General features: G+C 36.8%; 1 protein-coding gene across 9 annotated transcripts in view; it reads left to right on the top strand.

Annotated features, from left to right (window-relative positions):
* The window catches only part of ICE2 (interactor of little elongation complex ELL subunit 2), a 30,618-nt gene extending 4,363 nt beyond the window's left edge, over positions 1-26,255 (top strand). For 2 of the 9 annotated variants that reach the window (XM_068958190.1, XM_068958188.1), the window contains exons 4-16: positions 1,040-1,159; positions 3,143-3,277; positions 3,626-3,742; positions 5,230-5,389; positions 7,401-7,585; positions 8,066-9,017; positions 11,809-11,987; positions 13,923-14,052; positions 18,249-18,333; positions 18,437-18,487; positions 19,526-19,784; positions 22,165-22,374; positions 24,786-26,255. In XM_068958190.1, coding sequence (XP_068814291.1) covers positions 1,040-1,159; positions 3,143-3,277; positions 3,626-3,742; positions 5,230-5,389; positions 7,401-7,585; positions 8,066-9,017; positions 11,809-11,987; positions 13,923-14,052; positions 18,249-18,333; positions 18,437-18,487; positions 19,526-19,784; positions 22,165-22,332 — 2,541 coding nt within the window. In that variant the 3' untranslated portion in view covers positions 22,333-22,374; positions 24,786-26,255. Of the gene's footprint in view, positions 1-983; positions 1,160-3,142; positions 3,278-3,625; positions 3,743-5,229; positions 5,390-7,400; positions 7,586-8,065; positions 9,018-11,808; positions 11,988-13,922; positions 14,053-15,682; positions 16,203-18,248; positions 18,334-18,436; positions 18,488-19,525; positions 19,785-22,164; positions 24,083-24,781 lie in introns of those variants that run through there. The other 7 variants (XM_068958189.1, XM_068958187.1, XR_011143686.1 and 4 more) reach the window with 5 other exon arrangements.
* Positions 26,256-26,741: the final 486 nt, after the last annotated feature.

Below are 26,741 nucleotides of genomic sequence, written 5' to 3'. Positions count from 1 at the left end.
AAAGAGTAATGGAAACAGCAAAAATTGTTTAAAAAATCAGTTTGTCTTGTTTTCCTTTTGACCTATATTCTTATGAATGATCATAAATGTTTAAAATATTCAGGATAGCATTTTTAATATAGATGGAAGGTGTGTTTCGTTATTTAAAAGTGTATGTGTGTATTTTTGTTTGTTTGTTTTAGCAGTAGTATTCTGAACAGATAGCTTAGAGTAACTGTAGCTCTTTAACGGCTAATTGAAAAAAAGAATTTTTAAATTTACACTTAGCTAATAATATGATTGTAGTCTTTCGTAATGACATAATGGCATGCAGCGCTCTTTCATTACGTTAGAAGATGAATAAACGTGGATGTGATCTTTGACAGCATCCTGTAATGGGAACTTTCTTCATTAGCACGTGAGGAGACGTGCGTGTTGACCTTCTATGCCTGCCACATCAGCGCTTGTTGGAGTAGAAAGGCACAAGCTCACACTTGCTGCTTAGTCTTAGCAAAATTGTTTAAATAGTGAAAGACTGTGTTTCGTGGTGGTTGGCTGTATCGTTTTAGCTGACTCCTGTATATGGTAATTAATTAGCAAATGTTTTTGAGCCACTGCATCAGGTGTCCCATGCCTCCTCGCTAATGTTAATTCATTTCTTTCATGCTGTAACAGTGAGAATACCTTTCCAAGGCAAATGAGTATCTATTGCATTGTTGTTACTAACAGTGTGATTGCTTATGAAATCAGAGCTCAGTCACTCTGTCATGTAAACCTACTCCAGCAACGTCTTGTGATTTTTTTTTTTGTTTAAACCACCAATGCATAATCAGAAGAAACTTTTTTTTTAAGGAAGTAAGCCTAATCTTGCGAATTCTTTGAATTCAGTGAAACTCTGAACACACTGAAAGATTTGCCAGATTGAGCAGCAAGCGAGATTTGTGCCCTTCCTCATATGATTTCCTGTATTATTACTCTGGAAATTTTGCTGTTTACCTACCTAGTCTAGGGGATGCCAAGTAAAACTGCGTCTTTAAAAAAAAGAGATTCTTTTTCCCAGCAAATGAAAGAATCGGTAAACAATGAAATTGCAGAATTTATGAAATTTGCTCAAAATGCCGCAAAAAGCTGCGCCCAGGACTATGATACCCTCTCTGAAGACGCACGACTTTATACTGAGGTAAATGTCAACACTGTGTTTAATTCCTTCTGTTTTTAAACAATCATATTGAAATACCGATAAAGATACACATATGCTGCTCGTGGGAGCTGATGTTCCCAGAACTTTTGCTGATTCTGTCTTGGATGAGATGTGAGAAGTGGCCTTACCCCACATGCTGTCCAGCGTGACTTGCCTCACAGTTTAGCTGTAGCTAATAAGACGTGATATAAGTGAGGTCATTGAATGCAATACTGTGCAAAGGTTTAGTTAGCCATCAGTAAAGGATATGACAGCGTTGTTTACATTTGGCAAGGAAGAAATTATATTTTAAGCATGAATGTACATTGGCAAGCTGCTGGGCCATGTTTTGGGGAAGAATGCTAAGCTTTCCTCTAAACTAACATGTTATGAAGTCACTTTTGTCAAAGGTTAATCAGGTCTTAATCAGAGTAATCCGTGAGTTCGTGCTCTCTTAAATATCCAGTTTGATTCCAAAATCAATGGTGAACAAAACTTGATATGTCTTGTTGTCGTTCTTGGATTAACATATAATGGAAAAAGAGTTCCAGAATACAGGTTCATTAAACTTTTGCGTCACTGGGTTGACTTTCTGTTGCTTATGTGAAGCAAGGTGAAGACAACCTTTTCTTAATTCTAGGTCTTCTCACTTAAAATGGTACATCTTGAACAGTCAGTTAAAAAAATAAATGCCATCTGCCGTGTCTTACTCATAAGACCAAGAATATGAATGGCTGGAGCTGTGTTTCTGTTGTATTCCAAGTTTCTTTAAGTAGAAGAGAGCTTAGTAAAACAGTTTTAGATGTATGTTTTAGCTCAAAGCTTCTATTAAATCAAAGAACAGAAACTGAAATATTTCAGTGTGGTATATAATTTGCGTAAATATTTTTTGATAGTGTCTTACCTGAACTGAAGTGGCCTAGTTAAATGCTTTTTGCTAAAATTTCAGTCCTCCAGTGTCACATTACTTTCTGTTTTACAGAGTAGAGCAGAAAAATAATTGCATGTATTAGAGAGCAGGGGTTTTAGTTAAAATCAGAGGATTGCTTTTATTTCACCATAACATTTTATTATATGCTTTTTAAAGCACTAAATACATTTGCTTTCCCATTAACACAGTTTGACCCAAATGTTGTTATGTTATCACACATGATGACAAGAATCCTGCTTTTTTTGTATTAAAAAATAAATAAAATAAAAAAAGGGGGAATTGGCTTCATTATTTCATATCTTACACTGTTTTTCTGTTTTTGTAAGGCAGTGATCTTATCTTCTGGTTAGAAAATGTGTCTCCAATATTTAAGTCGTCTTTATAGTTAAGTTCCTGAATTACATCTAAGTGTGTCCTTCCGTTTCAGTTTTAAACGGTAATTGCAGAAACAATTCATGATAGCTGCTAAAGAGAAATGAAATAGTTGAATGCACAGTTCAGATACCAGTAAAATTTAGCTCAAGATCTGGAGCTGACATGAGAGCAAACTTCAACAAATACAGAATCTTAATATGTCTTTACCTTTTACAACTTTTACCTGGACTAGTATACATCAAGTAGTACCACAAAAAATAGTAGTCCATATAAAGCCTGGCTAAGTACACAAACTGAAAAGAAAGTACTGAACCACTTCAGCACAATTCAGTTCAAACTGTACTGAACAGTCTCTTTATGATTGGTCTAAGCCTGTATTTATACATTGTAATCTTTGCATGTAAGGGGTTGAGGAGAATTTAGAATACGTTTCAGTGCTGTTACCAGTGATTATTATAGAGTCTTATGGCATTGGTATATCTTAAGTCTTTAATTTAAATTGTACCTGCAGTTTGAAAAGTTGAATACACATGTTATTAGCAGTAATCTGGGAAATAGATCAGTATTCTGTACTGAAAGTGTATGCAAACGTAACTATTGCAGTTGCAAAAATTTTTTTTTATTATTATGGAAAATAGCAATGCATAAACTGTTTTTTTTCTTTCTTTTTACATTAGAAGTTATTAAGTGCTTGTATTGGACATGTACAAAAGTATCCTGAATTTTACACGCTGCAGGAAATCATAAGTATCATGGGAGGAAAATTTAACACACAGTTGACCTTTAGACTGGAAAAAAATCTTCTTGTAATGGTAATATCTTACATAAAACTTTTGTTTTGGCATTATTTTCAAATAAGAATTACATATGGATTGCATTATGCCGAACTTTTTTTATTTTAAATGTGTGTTATTCAGTGCTTGGGTTAGGGGGTTACAATATGTGATGAAAAGTAAGTAAGCTTAGTTAAATTACTCTGGCAATAAGGCTGTAAATCTTGTACGTTATCTGTTTACAACAAAGATTTTTTTTTAAAGTATAGCACCAACTTTATAATGTGTCTGCCTGGTTCTTTATATTTTTCATTATAAAAAACTGAACGTGGGGTCAGTATCACTTCAGTTGAAGGTGATTTCTGGTACTGCTGTATTTTGTTCAAGGGTACAGCAAGACGTGGTGAAACACAGTTCCCTGCTATGCCTGTTCAGTTACCTGTAGATTATAAAACTGTTGCATCTATTATAACTCCGGAAGAAAAGGCTTCTGTTATGCACAATGTGAGTAACCTTTTTTGTTGTCATTATTATGTCATGTATTGTAGATAAGAGGGGTTTTTTTTCTTTTTCGTGTGGCAATGCTAAGTTTTTTTTGTATTGTTTTTATTAGATATGTCATGTATGACGATTGCACTGCCTTCTTCAAAAATTGGAATATCATTGAATTTTTGAGCCAGTGCCTCTAGATGGGACTTCCTCTGTTCTCTCAGTGAAGCGTTAACGGGGTCCTTAGGTTGGAACACACTGGCTATGAAATCTGGATAGAATGGTTTATCATAATATTGTTCCTTTTAAATTTTGCTTTAAAGCAGAGGCCAAAGCCTTTGCAGCTATACATATATATGCATGTCCATGTAAAAGTTTCTGTTTAAGAGAGAAGTCCTAATGATAGTGAGAAATGTTTTAGACTCCTTAGTTTAGCTTACTCTGGGATTTTTCTTGCTAAACAGTAGAGACTGTATTTCTGACTTGAATAATTTTTAGGTTCTGTTTCATGTTGTTGTTAAACATCCAGTGCTGTTGTCTGTGTTCTTCCACAGAGAAAATTGCATCAATTGGTTTTCTCATTCTGTAGAACTTGTTTTGTGTGACTGTTTATTCCAGATAGTTTGTTGTCTGCTTATTGAAGGAGTTTGTTTGTGTATCAGAAACTAACCTTTCAACAGAGAGGCTGTGACTGGAAAGGGGGTGGTTGCTTAAGAAAGTAGCAGAGGTGCAAGAGGAGAATGATGCATGACAAGAGGTGTTAAAGCTGTAAGCAAAGAATATTACTGATGTTGTCTGAGGTGGCAAATTAAAAAGCGTAGCTAGATTTTGTTTGTTCGTTTGTTTTCCTAATTTTCTGTCATGGTTGCAAGTGTTCCTGGGCTTCCGTTTTCTTCTTGGTCCTTGTTCTCCTCCTCCTACTTCGTGGGCATGCCCAACCTCTTCTGCTCGTGCAAGGCTGTACACCTCATTTTAAATACCCTTACAAATTCAGATTTGAAATTGTATTTTCCATATTTTTGTATTTGTTTTAAGATTCATGATAGATAATCTATATTTAAAGAACTGTTCAGTTTTAACCACACTTTTCCATGTTAGATCTCTTCTTAGTGTTAATTACTTAACCTATAAGTAACTCTGTAATATGTGTGAGTGGATCTCCTTCCCCCACTCTCGCTGTAATGCAGTCCCATATTCCTCTATTCTCCATATTCCTGTTGAGCCTGGTAATTCAAATCAGTAGGAATGAACTGAAAGATAAAACTATGTCTTCACATGCTGCAAGGCAGATGCAGACAAAAACCTTAAGGGGGATTTTTTGCCTTTTCCTTTGATTCTGAACCCTGGCACTATGATGGTATTTGGACGTTTGTAGGTTTGGAGTTTTTTAATTCATGTTTTCTTTTATGAATGTAAATTTATATGTGGCAGGCTATAAGTGTCTTTTTCTTTTAAAAAAAAAAAAAAACTTTTAAAAAAACTAACTTTTTTTTCTGGTTTAGGATATTAGTTCAGATTCAAACGCAGAAAAACTTGCTTTGAAATACTGTCCTCAAGTTGTTTTAAGTAATCAATCATTATTTGCTTTACTGAATAATCACGGACTAAACTACAAGGAACAGTGGGAAATTCCAGTTTGTATTAAAATGATCCCTGTTGCAGGTATAGTATGCTTTTGTTTTACAAAAATTGTATTTTTGTCCATTAAGTCCTTTATGTATTCTCATAATCTCTTTCAGTCAACTGAAGAGCCCAAGTCAAACAGTAAAAACTGCTGAGAGAAGGTAGGGAGGTAATCTGGTTTAGTATGTGCAGCAGTAAAGTAGTTTAATTTTGGTTTTTATTTAGGGGGAAAAAAGAAACTAAGCTAAATAAAAAATCATAGTTGCAATATAACTTCAGATTCTCATGCTTTTTGAAGAAGCAGCCCTCTAGAATGCAGCTATTGGAAAACAATTTATCTTAACTACTTCCATGTTTTTAATCTAAAAAATCCAATGAAGTAATACAAATTGCCTGATATAGTTCACACAACTTAAAGGACAAAAAACTGAAGTTATGTTTTTCAGCATTAGATAACAAAGTTCTCTGACTCTTTACCAGATTCAAGAAAAGTGTTTATTTTAATTGCAGTTATCCTAACAAATGAACTTTAAAGAACACATTACTGAGTTTGTGCTCTGTCTTCAATGAGGAAAGCTGATAGCAAAGTCACTTTATAGTTTTCTACGCGTTGCTCCATCTTGTTACTGAGGATAGTAGCAACCTCTAGAGGTATTGCCATTAGCATTGAGTTTAGACACGTAGCTGTTTTCTGTTATGGGGGTGGAGGGGAAGTCACTTTAATGCCCTTCTGCTTTTCAAAACTGTAAGCTCTATTCCTTGGAAAGAAAAAAATCATGTGAAGCTGTTAAAGCTATCAGATGAACTGATTTCAATAAGATGAAGAGAATAATTCTGATTTTATAAAAAAAAAAAATAATAATAATTGATAAAGTAATGAAGTAGCAACAAATATCTGAAACTAAAGGACCAGTTTATGTCATAGAGTAGCAAATTCATATTGAAAGTTGGTGGAGGATGCTTCTCCCAATTGCAGCGAAAAATATTTTGAATAAACTGTTTAAGTCATCTAAATATTGTACTTTTGTCAAGCAGCCTGTCAGGAATCGGATTTCTTCTCCCATTTCCTTCCTTTCTTTTTCTTTCTTTCTTTCTTTCTTTTTTTTTTTTCCCCCCAATTGTAAGATTTGCAGATAGCAAACTACTGGATAGCAGTAAATAAGCTGGCAAATATCTGCAAACCTTACAAATTTTGCATTTTCCTGCATGAAACAGAATTAAGTTATCTGTAATGAGGAGCCTGACTCCTTTCATATCAACTTGGCAGTTTTTAAACTTAATTTGTAGATCCAAAGTTACAGTGTAAATGGCATCCAAAGTACATTAGCACTAGATGGTGTTTCTTACAGAGTTCATCTCCTACTTTTCACCCTTTCCTGTAACCAACCTCTTGCATTAACTTCTTTTCTATCCCGGTTTTTTCTTTTCTTAATAAATATAAGATAGAATGTTCACAATGTGCCATTGATTTCTGTATAAGCTTGGCCAGGGCATCTCTCTTATTTCTAGATGAATTTATTAATGATTCATGTGTAAGCGTATGAAAGTGTAAACAGTAGACAATGGGACAGCAGAGCCTAAAGAAGAAATACAAACTGCAGCCATCTCTTTCAGGCAGTGAGACTTAAATAAACCAAACAAAACCCCCAAAACTCACTCATGGATCTGAGGTTCAATGCATGCAAAAGGAAGGAAGAAGAAAATATCTTTTTATTGGAAAACTGAATACATTTGATATGGTAATGAAATACAAGGAATGTTGAATCCTAAATTATTTTTTAAATTCCGTATTTAGAACTGCGTTTAAAATGTGTTTGTCTGTTAATCTGTTCTGTTTTGCTGCTGCAGAATCATAGTAATTTACACTATATCTAGACATTTTTATTTTCTATGGTTAATGACAGGATAGTTTTTCATCTCTTCTAGTGTAAGTGTGGAATGGATTTAAGTGTAACTGGAATTTGAAAGAGTGATTTATTATTTGAATTATATAATGACTTTGTTTCTCTTTCATATAGTATTAACTCTATCTCTTTCCATTCTTTAAAAGATAGCAAACCAGCTAAAGTGGTTTATGTTGACTCACCTCTCCTGAAGAAGGAAATGACAGTAAGAGAAAGGAACCAAATCTTCCATGAAATTCCAATGGACTTCCTAGCAACTAAAAAGTCTTATGTGTCGATTTCTGATGTATTGATGGACAAACCAGCTGAGGAGAGTAATTTTCAATGGGATGTATGTAACTTCACTTTTTTAAAAAAAAAAAAAAAAAAAAAAAAAGGCTAGGTTTATAGTCCTTGAGCTACGTGTTCTGTGATAATAAATATTTAGGTTTCTCTCTGATCGCTTTTCTACTACTGAGTCACAGACCTCATTTCTTAAAACGTCTCTCTAGTTGCTTGAAATGCTTGTACAACTTCATCTCAGCCTTAATCTTTACTTAATTAAAATATATTTCAGCTAGTTTGTTTAGGTGGAAAAGGCTTTACAAACTCCATTTCTGTCTGAAAGACCTTTTAACTCCTAGGGTTTCAGATATTCTGCATTAAATGCAGTGTAGTTGCTTGGTTGGTTCGTTTGTTCATTTTTCCAATTACTTCCCCTGTCCCTCAACAGTCCAGATGTGGATAGCAGAACATTTCTTGCCTGCTTCAAATTTAAGTGTTCTATTTGCAGTTAATATGTTCTATTGCCCCTTCCCCTCTCTGCGTTAAGATACCTTCTGACACCTACCAGTGCAGGAAGATTCCTGTTCCAGATGACACAGGGATGGATTTTGATGATGATGTTACAGAACTAGAAACTTTTGGAGCAGCGGTCAAACTCTCAAAGACCTCTAAAGCAGAAAATACTTTTCCTAAAGTTGGTAACACTGGTCAAATTTTGTCACGTGAGCTAAAAACAGACAAAAAATTAACATCTACCATAAACAATGGAGGTGAAGAGGGAAGAAACTCTGTTTCTCAGCAAGGATTTTCAGCCAGCGAAGTGCAGCTTCCATCATTTGGCAGTCTGTGCTCCAACCCCGAAGAAAATTCATCTCATAAAAGCTTTCATTCAGAGGAGGTAGAACTGAACAAAGCGCAGCACGTTGTGACAAAGGAAGTATCAGACAATGAAACAAAATTAAATACTTTATCTAACGCTGTTACTTTCAAGAAAGAGTCTGATGCTGCACAAAAAAATAAGAGTTGTGCTTCTTTGTGCAGTAGTGACACTGATGAAGATCGTTTGGTAATTGATACAGAATGTAAAAGTATTGATTATTGCAAAACAGCTGTACCAAATACTATTTCCAGTAGCTCAGCAGAGACTTCCGAATCACCTTCATCCATCCGCGTTGCATCAGCAAGCGTGACTGATTCCTCGGAGAGCATGGATCAGGGGAAAAATGCCTCCAGAAAGCCTACAAAAAGATTGTCCAAAGAATTTGATCCTGTTGGACAGATTCTGAAAATGCAAACTGAACTTCTCAGGTCACCTTCCCGAAAAGCTCATGAGCAGCCACTAGTGAGCCTTGATAGTTCTAACTCTGCACCAACCCACGTGCCTCAGTCTCCAAAATCATCGGTCACCTCCAGCACAGAAACTGCGCCAGGCCCTGCCTCAGATCCCAACAGCTCGTCCAGAAATACCTGGACGTGGCTTTTCCAGGGCCCTCCAAAGAGTAAGTAAGGTTGTTTATCATGTAAGGAGTGAAAATTTAAATTTTCCGTAAAATTTAAGAGAAAAATCATTTTAGTTCTCTCCCCTGGGAAATGTTCTAACAGTGCCTTTGCTATGTTTATTTAGAGATGTGACTTAGATTTTTTTTTATATATATAATATCTTTTCTGTGTGAGAAATACTGTTTTGCACGTGTAAGAGAGCACGTTTGTAGCTGTTTGTCCGCCGAGTTGTATGTGAAATGTTATCTTATTTTACTACAGAGAAATGAAAAGTTGTCATATACAAGGATTTTGAGCGAGGACAAGTACCTGTGGATGGGAAAAGGAGAGTCTGGGAGCTCTAGATATTATGTACTGTACTTTTCAGTCCGTTACAGTGAATATGTTATGAATATTTCAAAAAAATTACTGAAATAGGTACATTTACCATGCTACTCAATAGCTAGTGCCTGAGACAAGTGAGAATCAGTCTGTCAGTGTTCTGTTTAAAGCGAAATAGCTCTGATGCTGAAGTGAGTTACTTTTCCTCAGAAATTCCAACTTTTTAATAGTCTGGTCTGTGAGGAAGTCTGCAAAAATAGTCCTATTTTTGAATGTCGAGAAACTATTTACATTTTCTGTAGAAGGAAAAATTAATCAAATCATGCAGTTAAAATTTTTAAGAAGTCTTTATGTATGCGTGGCTAAGTTTGGAGGCTCCCGCTTCAGTCACCGTTCCTTAGCCCCCAGCAGTCGGCTCCGGGAGGCTGAGGAGGACTCTGCAGGTCGCCTCTCCAAGTTGCCTAGCGTTTAGCTGGAAGTTGAACCTGCGCTGTACCCAGATCTCCACCCGGAACCAGAAGCTTTGAGCATGCTAGGGGTCGTGAAGCGCGCGGGTTTTCCCACGTGCCTGCGTCACTTCTGAGCTGTGCGCAGCTGAACGTGCAAACCCTGTGTCGGTCCGTTCAGGTAACCTGACGGGAAACCAGGCAGGCTGCGTCAGCACAGACGCTCTTTTCTCCGACTTTGAATTCAAGTGAATCGCTGTTTTCTGGTGGAAATTCACTGACCAGCTGGCCATTCGGTCGCGTAGGAATTGATCTCTCTGTAACGGAAATAATTGGAGGTTGAAGTTTGGGGTTTTGGGTTTTTCTGACTTAAGAAAAAGATGACCACTCTATAGGTTTTTAAACACCACATCGTTTTTATCTCTAGGTCTAGTGTAAGCCTTGGCTGCATCCCTGCTCTGGTGTGAGAACTGGTTAGGGACGTGGGAGAGCAGCTCGGGTGTCGGGGCAGTGAGCAGCCACTGGGCGCTCCGGAGGAGCAGGAGTGGGGCCGCGGGGGTCTGTGAAGCGTTCCTGCCTCCCGGGAAGGACACAACCCTATCTTTCTGTTTGCTTTTCTGCTGATGGCTTTTAGGAGCATAGAACCAGTACGCCTGTCTGATGGGGTTGTTACGTGTGCTTAGGTCATCAGAAACCGGAAGGAACAGAACGATCCTTTAAATGAGTTTATTCGTGTTGTGCTGGCTGTGGTAAAGGAGAAGAATAGGGCTGTTAAGCAGAGATGGAAATGTAGAAGATAGCTGTAAAAACGTCCTTCGATACAACTTACTCTGTTGCAGCTGAAGCTATCTTATCTTTACCTACCTTTATATTGAATTAATTGAATTTTAAGTCATTAAAATATACTTATCTCCTCCTCCCTCTCAATTTGAGGGATTGAGATGTGATATTCTCCTCCTTTTAGAAAGCCAGAGTATGGAATCAGGTGTAGGACAATTGATAATTGCATTTTTTCAATAGAGGTAGTGAAACCAATATTACTAAGAAGCTAAAGTGTGACTGTGTGAAAGAATAGTAGGCATAACAGAGTGTAACAGTTCAACAGAGTGTAAGTTGTACAGCAAGTTGATTTTTAAAAAAAAAAAAAGCATATCTTTTGGCAGAAAGCCAGAATTAAGTTAAACATTTTACTAATAGAAAACTGTTGCCAGTCACTTGGATGATAATCTCTCATACAAGGTGTGTATATATATATTTATTCAAAGATGTTCATAAGCCCTGAAATTTCATTTTTAAAATATTTTTGATCTTATTCATTGCACTACAGCAGTATCTATTTGTAGTTGTAATTCTGGCACACATTTCCACATACCTGCTGGACAAAAAAAAGAGTAAGATAAATTATCAATATAAAATATTAAATAGTTGCTGTGTATTCATTATGGGTTTTTTGATGTTTCGTTAAAGTATGTTTGAAGGATGCAGGGATGTTTACCCACCTGAAAGTTGCATTTTGAGATCTAGAGTTAAGAGTTTCTTTTGAATATACTAGTATTGAAACTGAAGCTGAAGCAAATTCAGCTTGGAACGCAGGGTTGGACTGTTTAAGTAACTATTAAATGGATGGCAGCTCTCAGGAGGCGTTTGCTGTAAATAGAATTTGTTTTCTTTGTGCCGAGCGCATAGCCTTACTGTGACTTAAACTTCAGCCTTTGAACTCTGTTTGTACAGGAATGGAGTACCACGGCTCCATTTGCTTAAGAAATATAATGATTAAGATAAAATACGTGAGGATACTTAATAGTATGCTCTTATGGTGGACACTTTCCATTTTAATTTATTTTGAAATAACATTAACAAGTGACCTCTTGTAGGATAGGATTTCCCTCCCACCCCCCCAAACCCTTCTGAAACAATTTTTTTTTTAAGAAATCCTGTCTACTTCAAGGCAAAAAGAGAAACTATTTAGTTTTACGGTGAAGGCTACAAACTTTTCATTTTCTCTTTTATGTATTTTCTATAGGAAAGCTGCCAAATGAACTTGAGATGCTTGTTGAAGACCCTTCAGAGTATACAGCACCTCAGGATGGCAACCTTGTATATAAACTATTCAGTTTGGATGACCTGTTGTTACTTGTACGTTGCAATGTGCAAAAAGTAAAGACAAGGCCACGATCCCATAAAAAGAAAACAGTCCCAAAGGTACAGATCTTGCTGTCAGTCTTTATTTATCTATCGATTTATTCTTTTATTTATTTTTAACTAGCGTTCTCAACGGGAACTTGTTCCTTTAACAAACTGTCATTATTTAAGATGTACTGAGTATCTCTAGAATTAAAAAGGGGGCATAATGCATTTCCAGTCCTTCATACCATTTGCGTTATTCCTCAGATAATTAATATATTTGGTTTATAACTCTTCAGTATACACCTTCTTAAGTAAATATTTGCTGCAGGAAGGGAGACAAGAATAACTAACTTGTGATTTCTTTAAACCCACTTGGTTAGAACAGAGAAGCAAGTTTGATTCAGCTTTTCTTACTGTTACCGCATTACAATAACACACAATGGGTAATTATACTTGTGTAAACTAATACTAGTTTGAACTACTTTTAAAACTCATTGCAGTAATTAGGTTTGTGGCCTAAGACTTTGAGGTTCTTCATGACTGTAAATACTTCAAAGCACAACTGAACCTTGGTATCATACCTAGTTAAGCAGAGGGGCGTGGGATCGAGTGAACTGCGGAGGGTACGTTCCAAAGAGAACAGCAGGTCCCCTTCGCTCTGCTCTGAGAGGCTTTGTGGAATATATCTTAGCAAGTTGTTTGTCTTAAGGAATGAAAAGCTATTTTAAATGAAATCGAGATATTCCTCGTTACATCTGGAGAAGGAAAACTTATTTTGGAATCCTGAGTAATTCATTTATTTTGTCAGGAGTCCTCTGGATCATTTGACAAACTTGGTGTGGTATTTCCTTCCCCAAAAAATGTCAGAATTGTGGTAGGAGTACATATGCTTTGTGAGGTGTTTCTACTTTAATAAAGTAGAAAAATATCTTTATATCTCTTTGATTGTTTGCTAAGATTCCCTGCTCAGAACATTATTTTGAACAAATATCATCACTTTAATACTAATCCATTACTTATAAATGCCTGTGAATAGCTACTCAGTTGGTTTCATAAATCGCATTTCTATGTTGCTTTTGAATGTTGCTAATTTATTTGATGTCTTTCTCAGCACTGATGGGGGAGGTGGTGTTAACACCTCTATTTATTCAGAGGACAACTCCAGTGGTGTTAATTGCAAGATTTTAATATTTGCATACCACTTCAAACTCTTAAAGCGCCTTGCAAAAGTAAAACAGTAACTGTTCTTTTTTACTCGCAGGAGAACAGCTTTTCTAGCAAAGACTAAGATGTAGCTTAAAAAGAAAATGAGGAAGGATGAGGACCTGTAGAGGAGGGATAGAAATCTTCCTGTTTGCATTTTGTGATCCTCACTGGCCTGTGCTTTTATGGACAGTCAGAAACTGAGTGCTGATTTTTTTTTTTTTTTTTTTTTAAGTACCTGCTGAAAGTTGAAATCTAAGCTTTCACTGAGAAGAGTCTTCAGTTTTTGTCTGTTAGTGTTAACACACAAATGTTAGGTTCTGATTTCAAACGAGATTCCAAACAATGAGTTCCGACTGGAAATTCTGACGTAGGGCATAAATGACAGGATGACATTAAAGTAGTAAGTAACTCGAGAAAAATAATAATTACCATTTTTTCCTAAATTCCTGAAGAGGGCAGTAGAACACAGAAAAGTAAACTTCAAAATAATGTATTCGTATAATAAAATTTTAAAGCTAAAGTAATTTTTCCGTATGTAAAAGCTTGTTAAGGCACACATAAGTACACACACACACACACACGTTTTTTTCTGTTTCATCTTCCCTTGTATAGAGTCTACATAGTCTTAATTTCATCTTACAGATTTCATATAAAAGGATCCTGTATTCATGATCTGTGAAAAGTCTTTGTTGCTTGAGCTGTGATGGAAGAGCATGATGATTATCAATGACAAAATGTAATTCAATTGTGGTTTTTGTTTTTGGATGCTGAGCGGTCATTTCACTTGCATTTTCACTTTTATAGCCTACTCCACTATTCCTGTTGCCAAAACTAGAATATCAAGCCTATTATGGTGTCGAAGCTCTTACAGAAAGTGAAGTATGTCGGTTGTGGACCGAGAGCATGTTGCATTCTGAATGCTCATTTTATATTGGTAAGCTTGTGTCAGATTTTGTTTAGGAAATATGTGTATATCTGGGTACCTATAGAAGAGCAGAAAAGACAAATACTTCATACAGATATGTTCCATAGGTCCTCTTTATTTCCTTTTAGTTTTCTAAACTTGTTTTTCACTTTTCTCTGAAGTTAGTACTGTGTCTGAAATTGCTTCTTGCGTGGTCAGTGAGGATATTTTGTGCTAAAGCATCCAGTGGTAGTTATTTTCAAGAACTGCATTTATTTCCTTTTCAAAGACAAATGTATCTATAAGCCTGAATTGAGTTCTTTGAAGTTAGCAATCTTTAGGACTTAAAATATCTTTGATTTTGATAGCTGTAATAGTCTTCAGGAGCTCTGAACACAGGATAATCTCAAATAACCACTCATTTTCCAGGTTCTCCAATTTCCATATCTAACTGATCTATGAAATATCATTTCCTAATATGTGATATGACTTGAAACATCCCTGTCAAAGAGTTTGCCCTGGTAGCCTTTGGCCTGTATCATGCAGCAGATGGAAACAAGAGAGAATGGAACAGAGGCTATGAATGGGAAGCAGTTTGCATTCAGTAAGAATGAAGTTAGGAAAATACAGATCTCGGGTGGAAGAGATGACAGCTGTAAATCAGAGCATAGAAAATAAAAAGCCAGTAAAGTAGGGATAAAAAGCATGGAAAATATTAGCAGAATGGTATCTATTGTAAATACTGTTTTGTGCAGAAACAAAACACAAACCAAACGTGCTAGGGATGCTGCGTTGGATGGAGAATTCCACTAACAAATTTCCCGTAAAAAAATTGCTGTATGAATGTTTGTACAGTAACTTTTATTAAAAGTCAAGAACTACAAAAGCTTAAATCCATGAGCACGCATATATTCTGTTTACATAGCAAAGAAATAAAAATCATACATACAAAGAGTGTGGCCGGAATAGTCTAAGAGACTTTTTTAAAGACCTGTTTGATTCCAGTAATCTGGCGATTAACAAGACTTTAAAAGCCAAAATTTGCAGCAGTTAAAGTGGTTAATCAAAACACATTTAAAAATATATTTGGCACTTGGCACAGAGTGAGGGCAGTCCTGTTTGTACAGCAGATGAAAGTTCTGCAGTTGGGGCTCTCTCACTTTCCTGTTGTAGAAAGATTTGTCTTGTTTTTATGGTTGTTATGGCAGCAACTGTGGCCTGTGGTTGCCCAACCTTTCCTATTATATACTGAGTTACCGTTTTTACTCTTCAAAGTATTTTCTCTTGTTTCTTAGCAGCTCACATCAAAACAGTTTTAGAAATGCTGAGTTATTTCTATTCTAATTTTTATGTGCAGAGTTTGCCTGTCTTAAAAATACAAGGTTGATGTGAAATCTGATACACTTGAAATGCTAGTTTTGTTGATTGCATCTGCCTTTGTCTACTGTGCAAATGTAAAGCATGAAAGCATAAAAGTAACTTCCATTAAAAGTAAAATTTGCTGTTCCCCCTCCCTCCAAAAAATCTTCACACGAATAAAATAACTATACACTCAGTTCTGCAACTGTGTATTAGTATATAGTGAAACTGTAGAGAGAGGGCAAATCTGCTTATAAAGTAACAAACTAAAACAGTGCACTTCTATTTAACCTTCCATCAGCAGCAGGATACTCAACATATGATTTGAGTGCCGAAACTTGAGGACAGCTCATCCAGCCAACACCCTTTTTATAGAGGCGCTCAGGAGTATAGGAGAAAACAGATTGTGGTGGCAGGAGTTCCTCCGGCATTAACGGTCACCACTGTCACCCCCTTCCGGCACAGAGGTTCCCCCATCTCCCGGAGTGCGTGGATACATCCTAGGCCCTGAAACGAGTGTAGAGCCCCAGGCGGGCAGGCTTCTCTGAGCTGCCCTCCGCTTGGCTCTCTTGTTCTTGTGCTGTGCTCAGGAGAAAACGTCCGCGAGATGAAGAAATTCAGGTTGTTCCAGTGACGGTTGTCAGCTCTTGGGCGTGCTTTTTCCTGCAGCCAACCCTGAGGTGCATAAGGGTTTTCCTTTGCGTGCTCATGGGAAGCACGGGATTACTGTACGCTCTCGCTGTCCTGCGCAGTGAATTGGCGCTCCCAGCGTGCGGGGCGGGGGGCCGCCTCCTAGCACTGCTATAAAACGTCTGTTACAGGTATGGAGTAGGATTCTCGGCATGTAACCAGCCTTTGATAGTGTTTGTTTAGGTAGGCAAATTGGGGAACTGGTGTTTTTTTTGGTACCGCTGTTTGGTTTCTAGTAGTTAAAAACAGATGCATTTGCATAAACGTCCTTTCACAAAATTGATCATTTATCACAGTCTTTTATGGGAAAATATTGTACTTCAGGATTCTTTCTGCTAACCTTGAAAAATATTAGAAGGTAGCTGTGAAATTCTGCCTTTCGGTTTGTTCTGGGAAGCTTTGAAAAGTATGATGTTGTAAGTGCCTGTTTAGTTAGACAGCGCCTTACAACAGAGAGCTCTTTCCTGAAATGCAACTGACCGCTCCCGAGCGGTGAGAATGTCTGTCTGTGCCATGGACAACTTGAAATGGGGTGAATGTTTCAGTCTTTAGTTTGTGCTTTTCCATTCATTATTCTGATACCTGAAAGTAAAAAGGCCACTGCCATCATGCTTTTGGTGTAAGCAGAAAGACAGATTTGAGGTAGTCATCCTCCTAGAGCATGCTATAATTTGAATTATTTGAAGTGAAATATTATGTCCTGTAATAAATATCTAAATCAATAGGAGTGGAGCAGTAGACTTACTTAAATTTACCCCATAGCATGAGTGTGAAGGTAGGGAACAACCATTTCAAAATTGTAATAACGCAGCACCTTGGCCACTTGCACTGTTCGGGTTGTTCTGAGACTATATGGGTCTTAAGGCACCTTTTTAAATTGAAGTTTTGAGAGCGTAGTAAACGTCACTGTTAAATTGCTTAGTAGTTCTTTGAACTTGAAAGAACTTCAATTCATGAGTATAACGCTCTCTTGCATTGCCAAGTGAGGGTGGGCGGAACGTTCTTTGGACCTTGCTCAGGGCCCTGTAATTGTCCCGTGGTGTTGGGCGCTGCGCAGATGTGTGCAGCCGAGGGCAGAATCTCCGAGCTCAGCCCAGTGACTCAGCAGTGCTGCTGGCTCCTGCGATGAGAAAGAAAACGGATATGTAACTGTGGCCTCCTTCATAAATTGCCAAGCTTGCTGTTATGGTGGATTTGTGATTCCCCCCCCCCCGTGTTGTCAAAGAATGAACTGACAGTGCGCCCAAAAGCAGAGGTGTTATCATGAAACAAACTTGAGAGTACTCTCCTTCTGTTGCTAGTAAAGCATATTGCGCAGTTGCTGTTTTGAGGCCCCTTACTGCTCAAGTAAGAAATCCTGCACCTGCAAGGAAGTAAACTCTGTGACGTGTTTCCAAAAGAAGACAATTGTACTTGCTTTAAGTAGTAAATAAAGTTGTGATATGCTTTGCTGATTTAGAATGTGAACGTATTAACCCAACCATTATTTCTTTATTTGCATTAAGTGCCTGAGTGAAGCATACTGCAAAAAAAATAGTTTACTTTCACCCGAGTAGGATAATATTGACTTTTAAATAAAGAGGATTTGAAAACTAGTTGGACAGAATTACTTCCTGTATGCATAACGTACTGACTGTCACATGTTTTCCATCAGTCACTTGATTAATGTAAGATACAGTAATGCAAATTAGATTTGAATAGTTCATAGATTTTTCGCACTATGCTGTCCCTGAGTTTAGAAATGGAGAAGACTGTTGTTTGAGAAGAGGCTGACAGGGAATGGAGAGCATAAACCTGTTTTTTGGGGGGTTGGTGTGTTGGGTGGTTTTTTGTTTTTTGGTTTTTTTTTTTTTTTTACAGTAACCAAGTTTTTTCCTATGGGCAGCAGTGCAGAACATTAAACCCAGCCACTTAGTCTTGTACAAAAGTAACAAATGTACAGTGCCTAAAAGAAACCAGTCATCCTGATGAATAAAGCAACGACACGTTTTATTTTCAGTTATTGTGCAGCACTTGCAAATACTTGCAAATGTACTAACAGCTTAGTACATTGTACTAAGCTGCAAATGAGCAAAATTTTATTTATTTTAATTACGTTAAGTCTACAAATATTAAATAATGCTCTTAGTATTTGTTCTCTTTCGTTTTGTAATGTATTAATTGAATATTTTTATCAGGACGTATTGATGCTTTTACATCAAAGCTGATTATGCTAGAAAAGATTTCTCCAGAAATTTTAAGAGAAAAACTTGGACTAATTAAGTGAGTATTTCTCAATAGCTTTTTAACAATGAATTTGAGACCATAGTAAGCCTTGCAAGTTACTACTGTTGTAATATTCATATTTTTTTTTTTCTATTTACAGGCCTGCAAATTCATTAAATATACTTCATCACATCTTGAAAAAAGTGTCTGCGTAAGTGCTCCATTGTTGTTCGTTGTATCTATTTACAGCATTACCCAGGTGATCCTATTTCTTCTGTAGAATGGTTGTCTCCTCCAATTGTTGTTTCTTCAGGTACCCTAACAGTTTTGAAGATTCTCTCAGGTCTAGCATAGCATAATGCAGTAGCATATGAAAACGCACTTAGGGTTACAGGTTTTGAATAAAAGATGCAAAAGAAAAAAAACTTGTAGGCTGATATTTAAAACTTGTCCTCTTGTTTTTTGAAAGTGTTTTGCTTAGTCTGTAGCAATGATACTGACTTTTGTTTATATTTCCTTCTGCTTAGCTAAAGTTATTACAGCAGATGGTTTTTTTCCTATATAATGTTGCAGTCTTTCTCTTGCTGCTACCTTTTCTTTCGTTATTTAGCCGCTTTCAAGCTGCAAGTAGCCTTGTCATGTCACCTTGCATGTGTGTGATTTTTTTGTGAAGCAAGTTTCTTGCACTGTATGTGAAGCATGTTATTTTGCATTACATAAATTTTCTTTAGCTTTTTAATTTCTGTAGCTTATGATTTGTGACTGAGATTTTTGAGATGAGGAGTTGGTTGAAATTCATCCTTCTCAAAACCTGCTTAATCTTGTAGGGATTGATTAAAGCACTTCTGTCCTTTGTGTTGATATGCGTATGTGCATTATGCGTCCTAAGACATTGATTACGTAAAGAATTGTACATTTTACTGCATATGGGTAGTTTTCAGTGCTTAAACCTTTTGTTGAACTGGAGCGTAAGTAACTGATGATGACAAGCCATACATTGATAAATTAGCACATTGTAAATACATGCATTATAAATACATAAATTAGTATGTATTTATCAATACACGTCATGCATTTCTATCTGTAGTCTTTTTATGAAATGGGGACTGATATGTAAATACATAAAGATGTTTTCCATCTCATTAAGAAATTAATAACTGTCCTGCTTAAATGGTCAGATGAAACGAAACAAAACAATTTAAAGAGTATTTCTATTTTAGATCTTAAATTTTGATTTAGATCTCTTCAGTTTACAGGAGGGCTCTTATTTATTGACTCATGCTGCAGGAGATTCATCAGTTGCAATCTACAAGAGTTCTCTTGACAAGGTGACCAGAGCATCATATAACTTGCATGAGGCTCACTGTGATCTGCCTACTGTACCTGCCAGTCTGTCAGTCCCCTGGGTACCGCTAGATCCCAGCCTCCCTTTACCCTATCACTTGAGCCATGGAAGAGTCCCATGCACCTTTCCACCTGCACCCCAAGAGGCCATGTGGAAACAGAAGGTCAGTATTATGCTTGATGGAAAATCAGGTTCGTTGTTTTGAAATAACCTAGTTCAGTCCATTGGGTATAGCAACTGTATTTGCCTGATGCTTTTGAGGGTAAGAGAGACCCTTCAGAGTACTGGATCCACTGCAGGAGTAGGAAGGCCTTTTTCCTGAAAATCATTTCAAGTACGATTTCTCTCACCTAGACCTGAATGTGTACAGTATGGAAAACAACCTTTAAGCTTGTTATGCTGGACTCTGTTTATTATTAACAGAGAGAAAAGGAGTATTTTATAGAGATTCATCCCCACATCAGGCCTCTTAAGTAGATTACATGACTCATGCTGTATTTCATTTTCTCTCTAATGACTACAGAAGGAGTCTAGATTATGAGCTCAGTGGGAGACAGGTAGAATTAGATAAGGTGAATCTTACTTTCACTGTTTATTCCGTGAGTAACTATATTGAGCTCGTACTCCAGTTCTCTCTGGTACATGATATGTTTTCTGGAAATATACTTTTCCCTATTTGATGGCAAAATTCTTTCAAAATGGAGTTTTGCGTCTTTAATTAGTGTGGACTAATAATACTTTTGGACAGTAAAAGAGTGTGGCGAATGGGTTTATTAAAAGCTATTTAATTTATAGGTTTGCAGTACAGCTACACAAAGATATACTTGCATTTACAAGGATTTTCCCCTAGTTAAGTCTCTATAATAGTGCTTTTTGTTCTTTTTCCTCAAACAGTTTCAGGAAGGACCTTTTAGCCTGACTTCCTGTTTATCAGTCCCAACTTCTCCTTCTTTTCCCTCTTTCTTACCCTCAAATCTCAGAATCATGAACTTGGGCTATTTCAGCCAAAACTGACATGTCTTGGAGGCCTCCCTCAAAGATGATAAAATCTAAATAGTTTTATGAAAATAAGTAGCTAGGTAGGGGAAAGGGCGCTCCTCTGAGAAGAGCTGCAGCAAGCACTGGGCGCTAGTGCTTTTATCAGAGAACCCAGGCAGGGGAGAGGTGGTGAGCACATCGGCCACAAGAAAAGTGTTGTGAGAGCTTTTGCATTATTAGGTGTGGGATGATCGTGTAACAAGATAGAAAGCCAGAAGAAAATATTGTTTAATGCAAATTGGTACCTGACTTCACCACATAGCAGAGTATCTTGGATCTGGCCTTGTTTGTAATTTTATGTAAAGCTCATTTAGGAATAACAGTGATTCTCTGCAACAAAAATAGGCTTTCCTTTTGGCCCTCTAAAGTATGTTAATTGCCATTAATCACCTGTCTCTGTGCTGAACTTTTTCGCCCCTGAGGAAACTTTCACTGCAATTCAGATGGCTTCCCTGACGCACAGAAAATTAAATTCTCATTGCTGTGCTGGTCCCTACACAGTAAAACAATCGTAACAGTTTAGAGGCAATACTGTTTCTAAAATAAGAGCAATATGTTACATTTTATCTGGAGGTATGAGGGTACTTCAGGAAAAGACAATTTTTGTGGCTCGAGCGTAAACATACAATTGTGTCCAGCCATCTTACTCCTTTTTCCTGAAAATGAACGCCCTTACACAGCATTGCGTATTCTGCATTTCTTCACAAGAGCAGTTTAATCTAAAAGTAGTGCATCATTTTAAATGTTTGAACGTGAGCTTCATTCCAGACCTTATTAGGTTAAGTAAACATGCATATATCCTAAGTCACTAAGATCTGATTTTTTGTTGTTGAGTGGTTTTTTTGTTTGTTTTTAAACAGCATAGAATTTAGTATGAGAAGGAGAATTAATTGTCTGCATCTAAAGAAACTTTTGGTAGAGATTCTATAGAAAAAATTTTAGGATTCCCAACTTGCTTTGTAATTGAAGCTGGTCAATAAATGATGCATATCATGCTTTGAAAATTTCCCGAAGGTCACGCTCTTATCTCTAATGTTTTGAACAAGTAGTATGACATGTTTAAAGTAAGAGAATCTTCAAGCGTTGTTTTTTCCTCATTGTAGTTCTATTGATTTGTGTGAAAGTTGCATTCTAACTGCCTCACTTAGTGGACTATGAAATGCTTTTTGGGCGCGGTTGTATGTTTTGGCCACATTCCAACTTCATATAAGGGCACAGTTGAGGTATGCGTCAGTTCCTCCTTCCCTTATCCCGTTTGATTTCTGCCGGAAGGAAATCCAGGCATGTGGGCAAGAAAGAAGCAGGAGCGGTCAGATCCCCCGGGTGACGGGAAGACCAAGTGTGCCGGTCAGACAGTTCAGACACAGCCCCCGAGTCCGGCTTGATCGGGAAGAACTAGAAGGCAGTTTTCTGAAGGTAGTTGTGTATATTTATGCTTCATACAGATTTAAGATTTTTTTTTTTTAATTCTAGTTCTTTTTTGTTCTCTACCAATATGTGTCTAGATGACTGGGGCAAAAGCACACTCGGACACACCCAGCGAGGGAAAGCCAGCAGCTATGGAAACAAAAGGCAATCCAGCTCAGCCTGTTAGAAATGAAGGTGCGGCTGGAAAGAAACCCAAGAACAACTGCAAACAAAGAATGAAGATGAAAAAGTGGAAAATGAAATAAAAGAAACCTCTGGTGAAGTAGGAATAGCTAAAACATGCTGAGGTAAATATGGACGGAGAAGGACAAGACAAAGCAAAAAATCTGGGACTTTCTTGCGGCATCAAAGGAGCCAGAACAACCTGGCAGAGGAGAGAGCTGCACGACCATGTTTGGGAAGACTGAAACATTCTGCAAACCTTTAACCCTTTCTTACCTTAGTAGATACATTTCAAGTGCAAATCTCTAATGTAGCTGTAGGGGGGGAAAAAAGGCAAGTGTCTGCAGCTGAGGCTAGGGGACAATAGTACCTTCTGTAGGTCTCATATTTATAGGAAAATTGCAGTTTGAAGAATAAAGCAGTGGTTGACAGCTATAGCTGATATCGCTACAATAAGAAAAACACCTTTTGGGCTTTCTTAATTCTTCTCCAGGGTTATTACAGATTTGTGTTCTGATAGTGTTTTTTTTTTTTTAATGACACTTTGCTTTATACGTAATGTGTGTAAGGTGAGCAACTTAGGTTTGATTAGTTAATCCTTTTAACATAGCGTTCTACCTTTTTTAAAGGAAGTCATATTACTTGCAGAAAGGTATTTATTTTTAGGATGATGTAGCAAATGAGGTTTGGGGAACCAAAGCTGTGCGTATTTGAAAAGTATGTGCCTTAAATTTTCACTAGGAAACTTAGGGATACAGCAAAGTATGAAACAGTATAAATGTTATTTTTATGCTTTCCAAAAACAGTTTCCAAAAGTTGTCTGGGTTCTGACATATCTTCAAAACTGAATATTGCAGATATTATTTAGTGTATTAATGAATGACTAGAGCCTAAATCTCATATCAGACTGCATAGCAGTAGTGCTTACTTAAAATATTAAGGTTTGCCTGAAGAAACAAATAATATTGTCGAGGCCTTAGTCAGCATTCCAAAAACCTGATTGACCTATGCTGTGCTTCAGCAGTTCACTTGAAATTTGGAGCCAAACTGACGGTGAAGTTAGGAAAAGAGAATACTTAGCTCCTGCCAAAGGCCAAGCAGCGTGATGGCATATTGCTTCCTTGTGAATAGCAGTTGTGTAGAAGAATTAAAAATTTTATGAATGTACTGACAGAGCATATCATAACCTGTAACACATTTGTAACTAACATGAATTGCTTGTTAGGGAAGAGTTCTGTGCATTACAGCTGCTTAACAGCGCATACTTTCAGTGTTTTGTTAGATAGTAAATTTCAACAGAAACAGTACTTGGAATTGAAGCTGCAAAATCACATTATTTATCCTTTTTTTTCTTTTGTGCTTTTTGGATTTCTGCCTGTAACTTCCTTCAAGAGTATTGTTTTTAAAAGAGCTCATATGTTCTTGAAAGTTTCAAGAATGACCCCAATAAATTCTTTCTCATTTTCCATTGTAAACCACACAACCATTTTTAAATGTCTGAACCAATTTTTGTTTGGATGATATTCTGATGAACTGTTCATATGCAGGCTTAAACTGCTAACGTGAAAAACAAGAGCCTTAACAAAGACTTTCTTTCGAGCCTTTTGTTTGGACTAAGTAAGTTTTTAAGTGCACACATCTGATCAGAGTTCTACTCCTCTGGTCTTGACATGATATTTTTTAATATTATAGAAATATAAATAAAACGTATAACAGAGTAAACAAATATTTTATAAAATTCTGAAGACAAGTTCTTTAAGCAGGCTTAAACAACGAATGTACATTAAAAACTGTTCTCTGTAAAATATAAAACAGTTCCTGATCTTTTTTTCCACTGTTAGATCCATTTATAGTATTATTCACTCTGTTAATTTTTTAGCCTCTGCTTCTCTTAGTTGCAGTGCTGTGTTAACAATGAGCTGGATTAGCTTTGAGCTGTTTGTAAATTGTAAGTATTCCTGATGCAAAATCCTAAATCCATTTAGTGAGCTCCCAGAATAGGAATGTTTTAGCAGTGAGTCATTTCTGCCAGATAACTTTGTGGGGGTTCAAAGCAGAATTTTCAGTGTATATGTACAAACTGTAGCCAGACGAATACGGAATTCAGTCTCTAGATGCAGTTTCACATATTGGAAATGTATGTACCCTTATGTCTAGCTGCCTAAAAGACTTATTTCTCTTTTAGCACTATACTAATGACATTAAAACTCTATTCTATTATTTATTTAGGATAGGGAATCTGGGGTTTGTGTACAATACATGAGATGGGTTTTTCATTTGTTGTTATGTTTTATTTGATTTGATCTCTTTTGGATTAACTAGGACTGTAATAATGTGCTCTAGGGTGGATTAGCTGTTTCAAAGCCTCTGGTTTTGTTCATATGTCATGGTTTTTTGACTCTATCATCAAGTTTGTGGAATATATGCTACTGAGAACTCTTTTTATTTTGTCGTGGCTATGCAGCATTTGCATTCAAGAAATTCATATAGAAATTGCTTTTTTATTTTATTTTATTTTTTTTTTTTTACAAGCCAGGTATGACGCAAGAAGCTTCCTAATACAAGAGAGGAAATTGCTGTTCTCCTTGACTTTGAAGACACCAAAATGGATCTTGAGGATGTTGCCCAAGAGGAGTGATTTGAAATATTAGCACAGGGCCATGTCGCTTGGTCACTGTTAGTTTTAACAGTAGTAGGGTTTGTGTCTTAGTCTGTTTGTGGATGCGTTCCAGATCTGCATGGATATGAAAAGTAAACAGTTTGCTCTTCATGTGGCATTAGAAGCAGAAGCAAAACTTGTCCTTTAAGGTAGGAGCTTGATACAGCATTATGACAGTATGCCCTTGATAATCTTGCTGCATATTCCCTTTCCCCAAAAGATTGGCTTGCTTTTCAGCATCCTGTAATTGGTGAAATAAAAATGGAGGTTTATGAGCATCATAGAGTAAAATCTAATGTGAGTTTGTTACTTTGCCTAAAAAGCAGCTTTGTGATTCAATGTCATGTCTATATTGAAAATCAAATTATATTATTATTTTCTCTAGTGGCAGTATCAGCAAAATTCCACTCAGTGAAATGATTCTGAGGCAGAACATGTTCTTAAATGCTGATGGCCCCTCATCCATCAGCTTGAGGCAACTGTTGAACCAAAGCGTGCTCCATCTGTGTTTGCATCTAAGAGGAGCTTAGTAAGAGGGGAAGGGAGGAGGAGTAACGTGTTTGTATCGAACAGTGTTTGAACTTTGAAACAGCCTTATTCTGAGTTCATAAATTCATAATCCTGCTATAAGTATTGTACAATAGGGGTCTCTGAAATAGTACTGCTGTTCTAGTTTTAGATTTTTTTTCTAGTTTTAGAATTTTGCAAAAATTATTAGAACTAGCCCAAGAAAGGTGCCAGTTGTGATTACTGAACATCTGTATATATTTCTGGTTTCAAATGTAGGTTTTCGTTTCATTAATTCAGACCAGTCTGTTTGGAGAAATGGCAAAACAAAGTAGTTGGTAGAAAGATTTCAGTAAAACCAGTTCCTGAGTCACCAGCTCTCTACAGGTTGTTTCCGCAGTGACAGTTATCTGGAGGAAGGAATGCAGAAAAGCCTGATTCTTTTAAGATGCCACCAAAATATAAATTCCCAGATGATAAATCTGTGCAAAGCCAGGAACCACAGCTGAAGAAGAATAAGCATGCCTGGATCCTGCTTCCCAGATAACTGTTGCTCTACAGCTGATACTACTGTTCTTTGTGGCCTCAATCCATTGAAACTGGGAAGAAGTTTTCACCGTTCCCACGATCCTGTTCTGTAATTTCAGTCTTTAGCTTTGTGTTTGGGATGGATTGTGTGGATTCATGTTGCTATTTATATGGCTTGTTTGTATTTAAATGTAATGGCTGCTTCTTGTCAATCTATATTTTAAGAATATCCTCTACATAAGTATTTGGACTGTGTGGTTAGATATTACTTTTCCAGTCTAAGAACCTTTCCAAGTATATATTTTCCTCATTTGTGTGTGTGTGTGTTGTTTTTTTTTTTTTTTAATTCTTTGTGCAGATTTATCTGAACGAGAAGGGGGACATGCATGCTGTGCTGTCTCTGAGTTGGAAGTTCTACCTGCTGCAGAATTGGTCAAACTGATTTCAAAAGATCACTGTGTGCAGTTAGCTGTTAAGAGTTTCAGAGCAGATGTTTGTAGTCCGGTATTGATGTAAGGGAAATAGAACAACTGTTGCAATCAGGGTATCTAATAAAGTGAAGAACAGTGGTGTGCTTCCACCCTAGCACCTTTCTTAAATGCTGTGACTACTGGATTGTGTAGATGTTTAAAATCCTATATGTACAGCTTGGCTTCATAGAGTAGTTTCAAAAATGTCATTTGATTTGCAGTCTTTTCAGGAACTCTCAAAGCTCTGTACATCTCATTTTGGACAAGAGGAATTTGTCCTTGCTGAAGTATAAGGAAACAAAAAAATGTCTACATTGTTATCAAGCTT

Source organism: Struthio camelus, chromosome 12 (genome assembly GCF_040807025.1).
Source record: "Struthio camelus isolate bStrCam1 chromosome 12, bStrCam1.hap1, whole genome shotgun sequence".
Classification (NCBI taxonomy): Eukaryota; Metazoa; Chordata; class Aves; order Struthioniformes; family Struthionidae; genus Struthio; species Struthio camelus.
This window is presented reverse-complemented; position numbering and strand designations above follow the sequence as displayed.